The sequence below is a fragment of the Polyodon spathula genome, chromosome 26 (genome assembly GCF_017654505.1).
Source record: "Polyodon spathula isolate WHYD16114869_AA chromosome 26, ASM1765450v1, whole genome shotgun sequence".
NCBI lineage: Eukaryota > Metazoa > Chordata > Actinopteri > Acipenseriformes > Polyodontidae > Polyodon > Polyodon spathula.
Window position 1 is genome coordinate 931,176 of NC_054559.1, and position 17,510 is coordinate 948,685.

Consider the following 17,510-nt stretch of genomic DNA (forward strand, 5'->3'; position numbering starts at 1 on the left):
TGTTTGATGGCATATTCGATATACCGTACGTTATGTACTTATTACCACAACTGTGGAAAAGTTAGCTTACCTCCACCAAGTGCTTTTTTTTTTGTTTTAACTAAGCAAGTATATTATGGAAAATTGGGGTGTCATGTAGGAGTTTCCACAGAGAATTAAATAATTAAAGAATTAAATGATGCGTTTATTTTTTTTCAGAAGTATTTATGATTTTATACCTTGTTAGTAAACTGTTTGTTATAATCTTTATAAATAGCAGCTTTGAAAGAAATGCAACCCCTGCCCCCCCCCCCACACACACACCCACACACACACACACACACACACATAATCCTGTGTTTCTGTGTATTTATCACATCAAGACATATCAAAATAAAAAAAAAGCCATGAAGAAAAAATGTATAATTGTGAAGCGCTAAAATACATCAGGTCATTTAGCCCTAAAAACTAAAGTCAGTAAACAAGCCATCCTGATCTGTGCACTTTATTGAAGTTTATTTCTGGCACCCTGTTTCCATATCCAGGCAGTGCACATTAAACTTGTCACATGACAACATTGGGGGCATAACTGTTGGGTCAGCTGGGGACCGCTATAGCCAGATCTGGCTGCAGAATGCTACCCCTCCCCAGACAGGAATATAACCGAGATCTTGGTTGCAGGAGGATTAAAGGCATTGTGCACTGCACAGCTCCGAAGCCATGCTGAATATCTGTTGCAAGGAACATTAACTACAGCTTTCAAGACTCATCTGTCCTCTTCTCTTCTCTTTTGATTGTTTGTCTGGGATTTTAGATTACAATTCCTAACTGCTTAAACTTTAGGATTTCACACGTTTAAACTTAACATCTAAAGCAATGTGCAAATTTCCTAGCACAACTCAAGATGGGTCTTTTATATCCCTATACCTGCCTGAACGAAAACCTCAGGATATGAGAATTTAAATTTCCAGTCAGTAATCAGTGATATGGAAACAAGAGGCACTCCTATGTGAAAATGTCAGACCACTTTGTGCTTTAATTAGGCATCTTAAATAAGATTTTGTGGCACTGTGTTCCTTTTCTCTTACTATTTTAAATGAATTGCATGTGGCCTATTAAAGTAATCCATTAAATTAGATAATCCCTAAATCGACCATTTTCTAGGATTTTCAATTCCAGTAGTTTAATATCAGATGCACAACAAATCAAAACAACAGAAGCAATGGGGTGCTCTAATGAATGTGCACACTGCTGTATTATATACAGAAGCAATGGGGTGCTCTAATGAATGTGCACACTGCTGTATTATATACAGAAGCAATGGGGTGCTCTAATGAATGTGCACACTGCTGTATTATATACAGAAGCAATGGGGTGCTCTAATGAATGTGCACACTGCTGTATTATATACAGAAGCAATGGGGTGCTCTAATGAATGTGCACACTGCTGTATTATATACAGAAGCAATGGGGTGCTCTAATGAATGTGCACACTGCTGTATTATATACAGAAGCAATGGGGTGCTCTAATGAATGTGCACACTGCTGTATTATATACAGAAGCAATGGGGTGCGCTAATGAATGTGCACACTGCTGTATTATATACAGAAGCAATGGGGTGCGCTAATGAATGTGCACACTGCTGTATTATATACAGAAGCAATGGGGTGTGCTAATGAATGTGCACACTGCTGTATTATATACAGAAGCAATGGGGTGCGCTAATGAATGTGCACACTGCTGTAGTATTATTATAACCAATCAAAACAGCCACCAGGAGAAGCCTTCCATTATGAGCGCTGTTAGTGTGTAATGTTGATCTGCAACATCAATCTGCACGACAATTCTGTGCGTATGGAAAATAATGCATATTGAATAAATAATCTTACACTTCATAAACCCTATAGCTGATCTCTATATTTAACATGCATTTTCGAACCGTTTAATGCTTAGAAAATATTTAGTCAACTCTTTTTTACTCCAGCTGTATTTCAAATGTCTGCATTTCCACGCATAGAAAATATGAAAATCACATAACCAAACTATATTTAAAGAGCAAAAAGATTTTTACATTGATGAAGGCGTATGAGTCAAAATGTTGGTTTGTTTGACGTACTCAAATGTATATATTTTTTTGATATCTGCGTTATTTCGTGCTGAAAACAAAAGGAAAAAGCCCAAGAGGCGCTTAAATAATTGTATGTTGTTGTTCTTTTTACCAGGCACACCCATCTTATTCTCTTGTGTTTCTACCCCGAATTGGAAAGCGCCTCTTGGAAAGTGCCTGAACTTTGACTATTTGTTTTTGTTGCTAGGGAGTCGGAGTAATTGCAAGGAAATAGCTTGCTTAATCTGTTCTTTCCTCGTAGAGCTAGCGACCTCTAGTGGGAAAAGGCTGTTTTACCATTCAGATGACCAAACAACTAAAATAATTCCAGCAAAAACATAATTAATAAGTAGAATTGTAATGGGAATTTGGCTATAACTGTAAACAGGGTCTACATTTGCATCTACTACTATAGTTGATTTAAGTGTCTTAAAACAGAGAAAAACTACATTCTCTAATCTATATTTTGTATATCCACCTGATTTATAAACTTCTGTGCATTGGAAGTAGTTTATCTAAACGTAAAGCTAATTCAGCAAAGTTTTCTTGCGGAGAGTAAAAAGAAAAAAACATTATCTGAAAAGGCAGCAAATCTGCATTTTCTCCCATTAATCAACACAATCAGATTCCTAGCATCTGTGATTATTATAATATTTTTTTTTTATTGTCATTCACTTAGCTGTCAACCTAAAAAATACCAACAAAAACAATAATAAAAAAAAAAAAAAAAAAAAAATTTTCCTATATAATCAATGTTAATCATTTTTCCAAACCAAGTTTCAAATACAATGCTGCAAACGAGCTTAGGAAAACAGCAGGAACCCTGAACCCTGACCCTGACCCAAATTCAGTATATAATATCAACTGACATAAAACAAGTGAAAGCCAAGAGAGGTTTACAATTGTTGTTCTGTAAATACTGTGTAGAAAGTTGGAACATTGTCATCCCTCTACAGCCCCGCCCCCACCCCCCGCCCAGACATTTTCTGCCTGTTTACCGCAATACAAAGAATGACGTGCAGTACAGCTCAGACTGCTGTTTTGAATTTGTTTTCAGCGTCTCCAGAAACAAACAAGGTCCAGCATTCACCAGGGCAGAGAAACGATATGTGTTGGGTGTGGGTAGCAAGACTGAAGCTTTTTTTTTTCCTTCTTAATCCGGAACATTCCCACACTCAAGGGAACGGCTTGGAATTGTGTTTAAATTCAAAGCAATGGATGGAGTTACAGGCTTCTTGGATTTAGAGAGGCAAGCACAGTGTGTGTGTGTGTGTGTGTGTGTGTGTATGTCTATATATATATATATATATATATATATATATATATATATATATATATTATATATATATATATATATATACAGTGCCTATAGAAAGTCTACACCCCCTTGAACTTTTTTTCACATTTTGTTGTGTCAGTGCCTCAGAGTTTCATGCATTTAAATTAGGATTTTTTTTTTCCACTTATCTACACACCATACTCCACAGTGTTAAGAGAAAAAAAGTTTTTATTGAGAAAAAAAATTATATATTAAAAATACAAAACTGAAAGATCATAATTGGATAAGTCTCCACACCCCTGAGTTAATACTTGGTGGAAGCACCTTTGGCAGCAATTACAGCTGTAAGTCTGTTTGGATAGGTCTCTACCAACTTTGCACACCTTCTTTAAAAAACTGTTCAAGCTCTGTCAAGTTCCTTGGGGAGTGTTGATGGACAGCAATCTTCAAGTCATGCCACAAATTTTCGATTACCTTTTTTTTCCTTAGCAACTCCAGTGTAGTTTTGGCTGTGTGCTTTGGGTCGTTGTCATGCTGAAAGGTGAACTTCCGTCCCAGTTTCAGCTTTCTTGCAGAGGCAGCAGGTTTTCCTCAAGGACTTCTCTGTACTTTGCTCCATTCATTTTTCCTTCTATCCTGACAAGTGCCTCGGTCCCTGCCGATGAGAAACATTCCCATAACATGATGCTGCCACCACCGTGCTTCACAGTAGGGATGGTGTTCTTTGGGTGATGCGCTGTGTTGGGTTTGCGCCAAACATAACTCTTTGCATTTAGGCCAAAAAGTTCCATTTTAGTTTCGTCAGACGAAAAAACTTTTTGCCACTCTCCATACTTCAAATGGGATTCAAGGTGGGCTTTCTTGAGTAATGGCATCCTTCTTGCCACCTTACCATACAGGCCAGATTTGTGGAGTGCTTGGGATATTGTAGTCACATGCACACTTTGACCAGTCTTGGCCATAAAAAAGCCTGTAGCTCTAGCAAAGTTGCCATTGGCCTCTTGGTAGCCTCTCTGATCAGTCTCCTTCTTGCTCCATCATCCAGTTTGGACGGACGGTCTGATCTAGGCAGGCTCTTGGTGTTGCCATACACCTTCCACTTCTTAATAATTGTCTTGACCGTGCTCCAAGGGATATTCAAGGCCTTTTATTTATTTTTTTTATACCCATCCCCTGATCTGTGCCTTTCAACAACTTTGTCCCAGAGTTTTTTTGAAAGCCTTGGTGCTCATGGTTGAGACTTTGCTTTGAAATGCATTACCCAGCAGGGGGAACCTACAGGAACTGCTGAATTTATCCTGAAATCATGTCAATCACTATAATTTAACACAGGTGATGGCCTGTGGCAGGGCGTAAGCCCTGCACATGGGAAATATGTAGTTTATTGTATGTTTTTGGGTTAATTGTTAATAGATTGATTTAATTAATTGTTTAACTGCAGTGGCGCTCCGTCGGGGATGATTACTTGTTTGTGTGGAGCAGCAGCTGAAAGCAATCAGCTGTTCCAGCAGGCAGGTGGGCGTGTCTCAGCGGAGCATCAATATAAAAACATAGCGATCACTATGATCAGGGCTGCTGCAAGGCCTGCAGTTTTCACGCCACCTTTGATGTATAGTTTGTTGTATTGTCTTTTATTTTTATTATTTTTACAGTCTTGTACCACCCTCTGTGCGCTACCATTGCTGGTAGCGTCACATGACATTATTGTTTGTTTTTTTGTTTTGTGTGTTAATAAATATTGAGCGCCGTGCTGGCGTGTTTCACTGCACTTCTGTGTCTCCCTGCCTCCATTCCTTCTCTCACCTGCCTGTCTGCCTGCTTCAGTGCGGGAACAATGCATAGCCTTGCCACAAGGCCGCTTAACTTGGTGTGTGATTTTGAAGGCGATTGGTTACACCTGAGCTAATTTAGATGGGTGGACACTTATCCAACCAAGCTATTTCAGTTTTTATTTTTAATTAATTTTCTACACATTTCTAGAATATTTTTTTCACTTGGAAGTTGTGGGGTAGGATGTGCAGATAAATTTAAATATATATATATATATATATATATATATATATATTATATATATATATATATATATATATATTTTAATACATTTTAATTCCAGCCTATAAAGCAAAAAAAGGTGAAAATCTTGAAGTGCAACCACAGCGAAGAGCAGAAGTGAAGAGCAGCCCCTGAGCTCGGGTGAAAGCACTTACCGAAAAAAAAAAAAAAAAGGACTTTAGTAACAGCAGTAACAACAACTCTGAACGGCTGCCTATGAAAAGCCACTTTAAACAACTTACTATTGTAAAAGCATTACAAAGACACAGGGTGCATTCAGTAGCATGTAGGACTGCGAGTCTCTGTACAGTTTGTAATTAAAGTCAAGATCAGAAGAGATATGTTACCTGATCTCTCAGTCTGTTCTCAGTAAAGTGTATGATGTTTGCAGAATTTCTTTAATCGAAACTATTTGCAGAGCGGTGTGTGGTTGCAGTGTGGTCGCAGTGAGGGTGTGTGGTTGCAGTGTGGTCGCAGTGAGGGGTGTGGTTGCAGTGTGTGTGTGGTTGCAGTGTGTTTGTAGTGTGGGTGTGTGGTTGCAGTGTGGTCGCAGTGAGGGGTGTGGTTGCAGTGTGTTTGTAGTGTGGGTGTGTGGTTGCAGTGTGGTCGCAGTGAGGGGTGTGGTTGCAGTGTGTGTGTGGTTGCAGTGTGTTTGTAGTGTGGGTGTGTGGTTGCAGTGTGGTGTGGCAGTGTGGGTGTGTGGTTGCAGTGTGGGTGTGTGGTTGCAGTGTGGTTGCAGTGTGGGGTGTGGTTGCAGTGCGGTGTGTGGTTGCAGTGTGTTTGTAGTGTGGGTGTGTGGTTGCAGTGTGGTCGCAGTGAGGGGTGTGGTTGCAGTGCGGTGTGTGGTTGCAGTGTGTTTGTAGTGTGGGTGTGTGGTTGCAGTGTGTTTGTAGTGTGGGTGTGTGGTTGCAGTGCGGTGTGTGGTTGCAGTGTGTTTGTAGTGTGGGTGTGTGGTTGCAGTGTGGTCGCAGTGCGGTGTGTGGTTGCAGTGTGTTTGTAGTGTGGGTGTGTGGTTGCAGTGTGGTCGCAGTGAGGGGTGTGGTTGCAGTGTGGGTGTGTGGTTGCAGTGTGTTTGTAGTGTGGGTGTGTGGTTGCAGTGTGGTCGCAGTGAGGGGTGTGGTTGCAGTGTGTTTGTAGTGTGGGTGTGTGGTTGCAGTGTGGTCGCAGTGAGGGGTGTGGTTGCAGTGTGTTTGTAGTGTGGGTGTGTGGTTGCAGTGTGGTTGCAGTGTTGCAGTGTGGTCGCAGTGTGTGTGGTTGCAGTGTGTTTGTAGTGTGGGTGTGTGGTTGCAGTGTGTGTGGGGTGTGTGGTGGTCGCAGTGTGTGGTTGCAGTGTGTTTGTAGTGTGGGTGTGTGGTTGCAGTGTGGTTGCAGTGAGGGGTGTGGTCGCAGTGCGTGTGTGGTTGCAGTGTGTTTGTAGTGTGGGTGTGTGGTTGCAGTGTGGTCGCAGTGAGGGGTGTGGTTGCAGTGTGTTTGTAGTGTGGGTGTGTGGTTGCAGTGTGGTCGCAGTGAGTGTGGGTGTGTGTTTGTGCAGTGTGCAGTGAGGGGTGTGGTTGCAGTGTGGTGTGTTTGTAGTGTGGGTGTGTGGTTGCAGTGTGGTTGCAGTGTGGGGTGTGGTTGCAGTGCAGTGTGGGTGTGTGGTTGCAGGGTGTGTGGTTGCAGTGTGTTTGTAGTGTGGGTGTGTGGTTGCAGTGAGGGGTGTGGTTGCAGTGTGTTTGTAGTGTGGGTGTGTGGTTGCAGTGTGGTCGCAGTGAGGGGTGTGGTTGCAGTGCGGTGTGTGGTTGCAGTGTGTTTGTAGTGTGGGTGTGTGGTTGCAGTGTGGAGCTCACTCCCCACAACAGCCAACGTTCACCAACATCACTACCCACACACCAACGCAACAACCAGCGTCACCCCCACACCAACTTCACGCCCCACAACCAACGGCACACCAGCGGCACAACCACACCAACGCCCAAACATCACACCCACACAACCAACGTCACACCAGCGGTCACCTCCCCATTCACTACCCGCTAACACCAACGTAAAACAATCATCAACACCACACACCAACGTCAAATCAGCTACCACTCCCCCACCAACTGTCACACACACACCAACGTCACCAAATCACCCCCCCACCAACGTCACAACCAGCGTCACTCCCCATACACCCACGTCACACACCCCCCAACGTCACCAAACATCACACCCAACACGCAAACCGTCACACCAGCGTCCTCATACGTGGCAGCAAGTGTGGCCGCCGTGAGGTTGTGTGGTTGCAGTGTGGGTGTGTGGTGTGTGGTCGCAGTGTGGGTGTGTTTGTAGTGTGGCAGTGTGGTTGCAGTGTGGTGTGTGGTGGTGTGGTGTGGTGTGTTGCAGTGTGGGTGTGTGGTTGCAGTGTGGTCGCAGTGAGGGGTGTGGTTGCAGTGTGTTTGTGGTTGTGGGTGTGTGGTTGCAGTGTGGTCGTGTGTGAGGTTGCAGTGTGGTCGCAGTGAGGTGTGTGGTTGCAGTGTGTTTGTAGTGTGGGTGTGTGGTTGCAGTGTGGTCGCAGTGCAGTGGGTGTGGTTGCAGTGTGTTTGTAGTGTGGGTGTGTGGTTGCAGTGTGGTCGCAGTGAGGGTGTGTGGTTGCAGTGTGTTTGTAGTGTGGGTGTGTGGTTGCAGTGTGGTCGCAGTGAGGGGTGTGGTTGCAGTGTGTGTGGTTGCAGTGTGTTTGTAGTGTGGGTGTGTGGTTGCAGTGTGGTTGTAGTGTGGGTGTGTGGTTGCAGTGTAGTGTGGGTGTGTGGTTGCAGTGTGGTTGCAGTGTAGTGTGGGTGTGTGGTTGCAGTGTGGTCGCAGTGAGGGGTGTGGTTGCAGTGTGTTTGTAGTGTGGGTGTGTGGTTGCAGTGTGGTCGCAGTGAGGGGTGTGGTTGCAGTGTGGGTGTGTGTGTGTGTGTGGTTGCAGTGTGTGGTAGTGTGTGTGGTGTGTGGTTGCAGTGAGGGTGTGTGGTTGCAGTGTGTTTGTAGTGTGTGTGGGTGTGGTTGCAGTGTGGTGGTTGCAGTGCAGTGGGTGTGTGGTTGCAGTGTGTTTGTAGTGTGGGTGTGTGGTTGCAGTGTGGTCGCAGTGAGGGGTGTGGTTGCAGTGTGTGTAGTGTGTGGTTGCAGTGTGGTGCAGTGAGGGGTGTGGTTGCAGTGCGGTGTGTGGTTGCAGTGTGTTTGTAGTGTGGGTGTGTGGTCGCAGTGAGGGGTGTGGTTGCAGTGCGGTGTGTGGTTGCAGTGTGGTGCAGTGTGAGGGGTGTGGTTGCAGTGTGGGTGTGTGGTTGCAGTGTGGTCGCAGTGAGGGGTGTGGTTGCAGTGCGGTGTGTGGTTGCAGTGTGGTTGCAGTGTGGGTGTGTGCAGTGTGTTTGTAGTGTGGGTGTGTGGTTGCAGTGTGTTTGTAGTGTGGGTGTGTGGTTGCAGTGTGTTGCAGTGTGGGTGTGTGGTTGCAGTGTGTTTGTAGTGTGGGTGGTGTGGTTGCAGTGTGGTGTGCAGTTGCAGGGTGTGTGGTTGCAGTGTGTTTGTAGTGTGGGTGTGTGGTTGCAGTGTGGTCGCAGTGAGGGGTGTGGTTGCAGTGCGGTGTGTGGTTGCAGTGTGTTTGTAGTGTGGGTGTGTGGTTGCAGTGTGGTCGCAGTGAGGGGTGTGGTTGCAGTGCGGTGTGTGGTTGCAGTGTGTTTGTAGTGTGGGTGTGTGGTTGCAGTGTGGTCGCAGTGAGGGGTGTGGTTGCAGTGTGTTTGTAGTGTGGGTGTGTGGTTGCAGTGAGGGGTGTGGTTGCAGTGCGGTGTGTGGTTGCAGTGTGTTTGTAGTGTGGGTGTGTGGTTGCAGTGTGTTCGCAGTGAGGGGTGTGGTTGCAGTACGGCGTGTGGTTGCAGTGTGTTTGTAGTGTGGGTGTGTGGTTGCAGTGTGGTCGCAGTGCGGTGTGTGGTTGCAGTGTGTTTGTAGTGTGTTTGTAGACTAGGTGTGTGGTTGCAGTCTGTTTGTAGTGCAGGTGTGTAGTTGTAATGTCTTTGCAGTGCGGGTGTTTGGTTGCAGTATCTTTGTAATGCGGTTTGTGATTGCAGAGCTGTATGTAATGTCAATGTGAGATGCAAAACTTTTGGCCATAGCTGTACTTTTGGCCCTTACTTTATTCCTGACTATTTCTAACATGAGCTGAGCACTTTCAGATTTCAGATTGCTGTAAACAGTTACAGTGCTTTGAAACCAGAGAGCAGACAGTGTGAAGCATCCTGGGCTTTTCCACTGTGTGCATCTGTTGCCCTTTTTGCAGCTGCTCATAGTTGTGATTCATGGAACTGCATGTACTAAAAGCAGTTGTTTTTGACTTGCATTTAGTTTTCTGGTTTAAGCTAAAATCCTAGCATGATAGTTTCATAGACGATATCCCCCTGCACCCCCTCACCCAATGAATGGGACAGATGAATTCCAAACTGCCTGGGTTTACAGAACAACCAACCAGAATTAAACACATTGTATTTGGCAGCAAGTACAGCTGTGAGTCTGTTGGGATAGGTCTCTACCAACTTTGCACACCTAGATTTGGCAATATTTGACCATTCTTCTTTAGAAAACTGCTCAAGCTCTGTCAAGTTCCTTGGGGAGAGTTGATGGACAGCAATCTTCAAGTCATGCCACAAATTTTCGATTGGATTTAGGTTGGGGCTCTGACTGGGCCACTAAAGGACATTTTCCCTTTTGTTCCTTAGCCACTTCGTTGTAGTTTTGGCTGTGTGCTTTGGGTCGTTGTCATGCTGAAAGATGAACTTCCATCCCAGTTCAGCTTTCTTGCAGAGGGCAGCAGGTTTTTCTTAAGGACTTCTCTGTACTTTGCTCCATTCATTTTCCTTTCTATCCTGACAAGTGCCCCAGTCCAGGAGAAACATCCCTATAACATGATGCTGCCACCACCATGCTTCACAGTAGGATGGTGTTCTTTGGGTGATGCGCTGTTGGGTTTGCACCAAACATAACGTTTTGTCAGACCACAAAGCTTTTAGCCACATGGCTACAGAATCTCCTGAGTGGTTTTCTGCATACTTCAAACGGGATTCAAGGTGGGCTTTCTTGAGTAGTGGCTTCCTTCTTGCCACTCTACCACACAGGCCAGATTTGTGGAGTGCTTTGGACATTGTTGTCACATGCACATGTTGACCAGTCTTGGCCATAAAAGCCTGTAGTTCTTGCAAAGTTGCCATTGGCCTCTTGGTAGCCTCTCTGATCAGTCTCCTTCTTGCTCGGCCATCCAGTTTGGAGGGACGGCCTGATCTAGGCAGGGTCTTGGTGGTGCCATACACCTTCCACTTCTTAATAATCGTCTTGATCATGCTCCAAGGGATATTCAAGGCCTTTGATATTTTTTTAGACTCATCTCGATCTGTGCCTTTCAACAACTTTGTCCTGGAGTTCTTTTGAAAGTACCTTGGTGCTCATGGTTGAGTCTTCACTTTGAAAAGCACTACCCAGCAGAGGGAACCTACAGGAACTGCTGAATTTATCCTGAAATCATGTGAATCACTACAATTTAACACAGGTGGAAGCCACTTAACATGGTGTGTGATTTTGAAGGCAATTGGTTACACCGGGGCTAATTTAGGATTGTTATTACAAGGGGGGTGGAAACTTATCTAACCGAGGTATTTCAGCTTTTATTTTTAATTTTCTACATATTTCTAGAATATTTTCTTCACTTGGAAGTTGTGGGGTAGAATGTGTAGAAAATTTTTTACATTTAAAAAAAAAAAAAAAAAACTAATGCATTTTAATTCCAGGCTATAACGCAACAAAAGGTGAAAAATTTGAAAGGGATGTAGACTTTCTACAGGCACTGTACAATATGTCTTCACTGTCTTTTCTATATGCAGTTAAGTGATGTAAACAGTTTTATTTTGTGTCATTGATTCTACTTCTAAATAGCTTCAGATGTATTATTATTTTGAAGGTGCTTTTACCTCTGTTGCTCATCAGTCCCTGTTTCCATCTTCTGAATCGGGTCAAAGCACCGTATCAAAAAGTAAAAAACACTCAGTAAAAATAAAATTACTTGACTGACACGCTTAGAATCACTCTGATTGACTAACATTTTGTAGTATTTTGTACTCATGACATGTAAGAAGTAAAAAACACTGGGCCAAATTCATAATGTATTTCTGTGCCAGTTACAGCACTGGGGTCCTATGGATTTCCTGGCATGTTAATGCTTTATAAACACAACCTCTAGTTTGTTACACTATATTGGGGTCTAGTCTACTTTTGCTGATTTTTGAAGTTTAATGTAGGTTATTAGACAGACATGGAACCAATACTTTGCTGCAGATTCCTCTTTCCATCTTGTACAGCTGCAGCCAAAAGTATGCACCCCCCCTGCAGAATTAATTAGCTTCATAAAGTCGCATGAAACCTACTGAATAATGTTTATTGAATTACATACCACTTTGCAGTTTCCCATATACTTCATGAAAAACTGACAAAATTGTAAAATGCTACATTTTCAAAATCTAACATGAAATACTGTACTACTATTACGGCTTCCGGTAGACCGACCATCCAACCATCCATCCATCCATCCATCCATCCACCCATCTATCGTAAGAACATAAGAAAGTTTACAAACGAGAGGAGGCCATTCGGCCCATCTTGCTCGTTTTGTTGTTAGTAGCTTATTGATCCCAGAATCTCATCAAGCAGCTTCTTGAAGGATCCCAGGGTGTCAGCTTCAACAACATTACTGGGGAGTTGATTCCAGACCCTCACAATTCTCTGTGTAAAAAAGTGCCTCCTATTTTCTGTTCTGAATGCCCCTTTGTCTAACCTCCATTTGTGACCCCTGGTCTTTGTTTCTTTTTTCAGGCTGAAAAAGTCCCTTGGGTCGACACTGTCAATACTTTTTAGAATTTTCAATGCTTGAATTAGGTCACCGCGTAGTCTTCTTTGTTCAAGACTGAACAGATTCAATTCTTTTAGCCTGTCTGCATATGACATGCCTTTTAAGCCCAGAATAATTCTGGTCACTCTTCTTTGCACTCTTTCTAGAGCAGCAATATCTTTTTTATAGCGAGCTGACCAGAACTGAACACAATATTCAAGATGAGGTCTTACTAGTGCATTGTACAGTTTTAACATTACTTCCCTTGATTTAAATTCAACACTTTTCACAATGTATCCGAGCATCTTGTTAGCCTTTTTTATAGCTTCCCCACATTGTCTAGATGAACACATTTCTGAGTCAACAAAAACTCCTAGGTCTTTTTCATAGATTCCTTCTGCAATTTCAGTATCTCCCATATGATATTTATAATGTACATTTGTATTTCCTGCGTGCAGTACCTTACACTTTTCTCTATTAAATGTCATTTGCCATGTGTCTGCCCAGTTCTGAATCTTGTCTAGATCATTTTGAATGACCTTTGCTGCTGCAACAGTGTTTGCCACTCCTCCTACTTTTGTGTCGTCTGCAAATTTAACAAGTTTGCTTACTATACCAGAATCTAAATAATTAATGTAGATTAGGAATAGCAGAGGACATCCATCCACCCATCTATCCATCCATCCACCCATCTATCCATCCATTTTTTATTAAAATGTCCCAATCCCAACATTCTAGGTGACGCAAAACTTTTGGCCATTGCTGTACCTTAATTTGTTTTGTATCAGTTTCTACTTAACTCCAAATCGGCCAGATAGTGTAAAAACAAGACAGCAGATAAGTGTTACAGTGCCACCTTCTGTTAAACTAATAGTACTGCACCCTCTGTCAAACAAAATGGAATAAAAAAAGCACAATAAAAAGCACATTAAAATTTAACAGATACAAATTAAAAATATTTTCAATTGTTTATTTTTTTAAACATTAATATTTTCAATTAAAATAGGTGCATTAACCCTTTCTTGTCCCATTTTTAATTTCAATGTCACTTACAAAGTTACAAAGACAAAGAGGTTCAGCTGAAAAGTCTGATAACAAATGGTACTGGAAAATATATTTCCTTTACAGTGGAGATCAATATAAATCTAGGTGCCATATTTAAAAATGGTACAACCCCGAAATCAGAAAATTACATTTCAAAAGGAGGGGGAACAATATAACAGGAGGTAGGTATTCAGGTATTAGATCTACACTGAAAATATACTGAGCTTAAACAATGTCACTCAAAACTGTCGTTATATTTCCTACAAGCCAGAAGTAATAACAATTATTTACTAGCAAGGCAGAGCCCTTTACAACACTCCAGTTAACAATGGGGTTTTAAAAGGCACTGCAGATAGACAAAAAACAGAGAGCTCACAGTTGTAAAGAATCTGTCTCCCTACATATTAAACTGCTTTATACAGTGAGACTGTATTAAATAGACCCCCACAAACCTCAAATGAACTACAATCCGAAGCACTCCATTGCAACGACAAGAATGCTCCACCCTAGGGATTTAAAATACTACTGCAACACGTCTATATTACAGTTCAGGCCGTCAGAGAGGGAGAGAAAACAAAAAACATCAGTTAGAGTGAAGTCTATATTTCTCCCTCCCCCCTCCAAAAATGAGAAGTAAGCAACATGTCAAATACAAGACTGTTCTATGGCATTTGTAAGTGTGTTACTGATCACAGGCAGTTTAGAAATTCTTAAAAGAAACTTAATTTCTTCAATGAGAAAGACTTTTAAGGATTTCTAAAATTTACCATTATCAAGGGTTTTGTAGTTCGGGATGAAGCTCTAAACCACCGATCAGACAGGGTCTGGTTCCGACTGGCTCAGATTAGCAGTTCACTGTACCCGTATACTGTGCAGGGTCTCCATGCAGTACACTAGATAGTTCTGTATCCTGTGCTGGACCTCCATGCAGTATACTATATAGGTCCTTAAATGATCGCTCGGTTTCACTCTACCCCCCCCACCCATAAAGAAACAGCTACTAAACATTTTCAGACAAATACCAAATGTACTGGCTTATGATTTCACGCAATATTGTACTGTACACCACTTCTTTCAATACACACTGCAAAAACTGCACACAGTACCAATGTGGCACTGAAATACAACAGGCCTGTCACCCTGCAGATACTGCTTTCCAATGCCCAGTTCAGAGCTCGCTTTCATGGCTGCACAAAGGGGACACAGGGGCAACAAAGTCCTGTGGAATTTGTATTTTTTCTTTTTTTTTTAGGACTTTACTTCGTTATTGATTGAAGCAAAACAGCTTACATGAGCCTAATTAGAGCAATGCCACCTTACGCCACCTCTGTGTCAAAATCAGTGCCGCCAATGGTCTGCAGCAGCTGTGACATACTACAGTACTGTTACCCTGAGGCTGCAGACTGATTTCATACACCTACACCACCTCTACAATCAGAAGAGATGGGCACGCTTCCTAATGCACACCGTGTTCAATGGTTTTAAACTGGTAATGTGGAAGAAACATGGACTCGAGTCGTTTCAAATAAGGGATAAACAACGATAATGGCGAACAGGTGAAATTAACTTTTCATTATTTTAATTCTTGGTACCTGTTTTACTGTGCCAATAATCATTTGGTTCTTCACTTGTTTATGTTAGTTCTGGACATATTTAAAATACAACACTGCATCCGATGTCTTTTCCCAGAGTTTAAGGGAAACATAATTTTTCCCAGCAGGTGGCACTATGCATCAAGAAAAAATATTTCAGTCAATGGGCAAAACACCTCAACATTAAAATAATGCAAAAACACACCTCTGTTGCTGCTTCCTGGTGCCTAACCACTTCCTCTGATGTAGGTCAGATTTACACCAATGGTCTAACTGCAATCAGTCATGTGACCCACAGCACAAGGCATATCCTGCTAAAAAGCCAGAAGAACCAACCAATTTTCAGCACACACTGATTTTCAGCACACTGAAGACAAACCCAGTGATAATGCTATGAAGTACTAACTCTTGGTTACCCATCCATGAAATAGTTGTACATGATTCCCTTAAGACAGTTACAGTTCTGTTTATCCTACTTGCAATTAAATTGATCAGAAGTAATGCGATATCTACGTCAAACTGCTTAACCTTAATTCTGACAAACAAGTTACATGACAACACTGATGTATTGAAAATATACAGTGCCATTTAGACCAACACTGATGAAAGCACGAGTTTGGGAACCCGGCTACAGCCATGCTTCCATTTGATACAGAGTTCAAGTTCAAATCTTTGTATTTTTATTTGTGTATCAGGTCCCGGAGACATTGGAAAAAGATGAAAATGTATGAACGGGAATTTTAAAGAAAGTGACTCAGAGGTAATGTTTACTTTTGTGTCAGTTTGCAGATTGGACTGTAGACTACTGACAGGACAGCCAGCAGCCCAAGTGTGACATCGGAACAAGGGGTTTTATAGAGGGATGAAACAAGTTTTTGAATTTAGTGTAGCACACTTAAAATAATGGATGCCTTTTGGATTAAGCTCAGTCTGGAAATGGAAATTTGGGGTTGAATTTCAGGGAGGCTGCACACCTCTACCAACCAAAAAAAATACAATGTCATTACAATAGCGATCACACTTCAAAAACGATTCTACAAACACCATCTACAAACCAGACCACTAGAAATAGAATGAGAATAATATGCTGGAAATGTAATAATAATAATAATTCACATTAGAATTTCATGGAAACAAAAACATGGAATTAGAAAACTATCAGTCTACCATACCGTTATCTACCTAATAGGACCTACTCACAGTACTATTGCAAGTGCAATAGTTTAAAGATATCCCTAGCTATAGGCCATATGGTTCTGCTTAAGGAACAGGGTGAATAATCTAATAAAACATGTATTATTAATTAACAAGTGCTACTGTTTCAACATACAGGGTCACAGATATGACACATTAGAACAACAGAAATCACAGGAATTTATTTCTTCTACTTACTGCTATGCAAATTAGTTTTTAACCACGTACTGTAATCTGGATTTTAGCTCTCAAAAAATACAGTACTATTTTTTTTTTTTATATAAAGATCGACATTTACACATCTGCACATATATCTTTAATCAAACTTGCAAATCTAACTGGACTAGGTTTCAAGAAGTGTTCTCTCAATCCAGCTAAAAATGACTAGAAGGAATGTTGGGCTAGTTGAATTTTAAATTTGGATCATGATATATAAAAAACTTTTTTTGGTTAGGCCCATGACCAGAAAACTGACAGGATTTCTGATGGTCGGTCCACCTTTAGCTTTGTTTGAAATGAGTATTTAAAACAAAAGCACAGTTTTTTGTTATAATTAGAGGGAGGTACAAAAAAGAAAGCAGCAGTTGTATATATATTTATATATAATCTGAAAATATTAAAAAGACTGTCTTCATAGAATACTAGATCATAAAACTAAAAGATAGATTATGTATAAAAAACAAATTATCCTATTACATAGTTTACTTCTAAGGTATCTTGATCATCCTTTGTTGTACACTCTAATGCACATTTGTAGGATCCTGCACAAAAGTTATGATCAGGGGGCACAAGTGACCAATTAGGCTAGCTGGTATAAATCTTGACCAGAACTTGGATTCTTGTGCCTAGACTTCTTAATGTACAAGCAGTTTAAAGCATTAACTAGCACCAGTTGAGGTTCTGAGTAGGTGAAAGTGGCTGATCTAGATTGCTGGACTCGGAATCTTGGCAAAGAGGGGAAGGTCACATGACATCACATCGTCTGTATGGAGTATTTGAGCAGATCTCCTGTCAAACGAGTTCATGTCCCGACCCGCTCTCACAAGCTTCTTTCATTTTTGGGTTTTTATTATTGTTGAGGCATAATCTTTTTATTTTTCCCTAAGTGCAATGTTCCAAAGGGGTTTCTCTAGCCCTCTCTCTCTCTCTCCTTCTTTATGTCTCCAGTGTCTTCAGTGTGCATGCTGACAGTTGATTTTCACCTCGCTCTGCTCTTGGATGTCCAGCATCTCTCGCACAATGGCCTGCAGTGCCCGGCCCAGATCCTCCCCAGTGTAGGGCTTGCCCAGTGGGGGCACGTGGATGAACGCGGACCGGCCGTGGCTCAGGTACAGGGAGGTGTAGTAGGTGAAATCGCACAGGTATCTAGGAGCAAACAATAGTTACTGGAACCTGTGACTGAT

At 42.0% G+C, this 17,510-nt stretch overlaps 1 protein-coding gene across 3 annotated transcripts in view; it reads right to left on the reverse strand.

Annotated features, from left to right (window-relative positions):
* Nucleotides 1-15,671: 15,671 nt before the first annotated feature.
* Nucleotides 15,672-17,510, reverse strand: part of LOC121300903 (pyroglutamyl-peptidase 1-like) — a 36,592-nt gene continuing 34,753 nt past the window's right edge. For all 3 annotated transcript variants that reach the window (XM_041229877.1, XM_041229878.1, XM_041229879.1), the window contains one exon: nt 15,672-17,472. In XM_041229877.1, the coding sequence (XP_041085811.1) occupies nt 17,280-17,472 (193 nt within the window). In that variant the 3' untranslated portion in view covers nt 15,672-17,279. The remainder of the gene's footprint in view (nt 17,473-17,510) is intronic.